The 1,566-nt window shown below is 40.1% G+C and overlaps 1 protein-coding gene across 3 annotated transcripts in view; it reads right to left on the minus strand.

The window, feature by feature from the left end:
• Positions 1 to 1,566, minus strand: part of sugp1 (SURP and G patch domain containing 1) — an 8,898-nt gene that overhangs the window by 2,334 nt on the left and 4,998 nt on the right. For all 3 annotated transcript variants that reach the window (XM_035670677.1, XM_035670676.1, XM_035670674.1), the window contains exons 9-11: positions 1,413 to 1,519; positions 1,045 to 1,222; positions 814 to 920 (exon numbers count right to left, since the gene is read on the minus strand). In XM_035670677.1, coding sequence (XP_035526570.1) covers positions 814 to 920; positions 1,045 to 1,222; positions 1,413 to 1,519 — 392 coding nt within the window. The remainder of the gene's footprint in view (positions 1 to 813; positions 921 to 1,044; positions 1,223 to 1,412; positions 1,520 to 1,566) is intronic.

The raw sequence follows: 1,566 nt of genomic DNA on the forward strand, positions 1-1,566 counted from the left end.
ACAGACAACAATAAAGAGAGCAAGATTTTCTTCTATTATTTAGTTGATCTAACTGGAAAAGAATGAACACTGCCTCGTTTCAGTACAGCAGGGTTGGTGTGTCTCGGAAAACCTGAGTACTAACTATGTTTTTCTCTTTATTTTCATTTACTGTGACACTCTAATACTATGTTGTGTGGCAACTAACAGCTAGATCCTTACATGAGAACTGACTTTCCAAAAACGTCCCCCATGGTAATTTGCTTTAATAAAACAATCTCTATTGACATACTGTTGCATACAAATTGTGTGGTTTGTACAATAGTGCCAAATCGAGTTAAACAGACTTTCATATAAACAAGTCATGGGGATCCCTCAGGAGTAATATGAGGAATATGAGGAATTTGTAGGGGAAAGGGACGTCTGGGCTGCTCCTCTGGCTGTTGCCACAGTGCCCCTGACCTGATAAGCAGCTTGAAAACAGAGGCATGGATGGAGGATTACAATCCTGTTTACATACATTTCCAACATAACCTGGTTCCACTAAATTGTGTACGGTCTTCCTGTGGAAAAATACATTATAATAGCCACCACAACTTACACTAAAGATGTATGAAACAAGTTTTACAAGACCCTTAAGAGGTGGCAGAGAACTGGTGAAATGGCTCCTTTTTTTTTTGCACACAATTACAAATTTAACGACCTGTGGGATGTCTGAAAAACAATTATTTACATTAGTTTAGTGCCTCCTTTGAAACTGAGATTCCTAATAGTTGTACAACAGCAAAATCCTTCCTTATTAGGTGGGACAACAAGGGAATTCAGAAAACTGACCTTGAGTGCCTTGAAGGTCTCCATGAACTTGTCCAGCTCCTCAGGAGGCAGGAAGTCACCAATAAAGTGTTTCCCTTTACCCATTTCTGTCAGAGATTCTGCCCATTCTGGAAAAATACAGACATTTTTTTAAGAGTTGATTACTTTACCTTGACAAGAACTGATTATCAATCACCAACAGAGTTAGTTACAGAAGCAAGAAAATTGTTCTATACTGATGATCAGCCTTACCGCGGGTCTTCTCCATTTCCATCTGTCTGAAACGATGCTCCCAGGTGCCTGCATCCTGGTCCACTTCTTCATCGCTGTCGTATTCCTGTTGGTGGTCTCTTATGGCCTTATCCCACATCACCTGCATCTCTGCCATTGCACGCTTGTGCTTCATGATCATGTCATACATCTCTTGCATCTATAGAGCATGTGAGAAAACATCACACATGCACACAGTGAGTGATGCACACACACTCATATCAGTTCACAGGGCCCAATAATCCTTATTCGATGGTGTGACAAAAGGTGGTGGGTGGAGTTTAGTTATAGTTAAAAGATCAGCGGTGTAATTTTCACTAAATAAATACATTTAGTTGATGTTTTCATACCTCTTGTTGTTCTTTGATTTGTTTCTTTTGGTCCTCAGATAGTTCTGTCACTCCTACCAGACCAAGAGGCTTCCCCTTCTTATAACCGAGACCTCTCAGCTCCTGGGCTGAAACAGACATCACCACATCTTATATATTCATAAATCAATTATTG

The sequence above is a fragment of the Morone saxatilis genome, unplaced genomic scaffold, assembly GCF_004916995.1.
Source record: "Morone saxatilis isolate NCDOM2014 unplaced genomic scaffold, NCSU_SB_2.0 Contig23, whole genome shotgun sequence".
Taxonomy (NCBI): Eukaryota; Metazoa; Chordata; class Actinopteri; family Moronidae; genus Morone; species Morone saxatilis.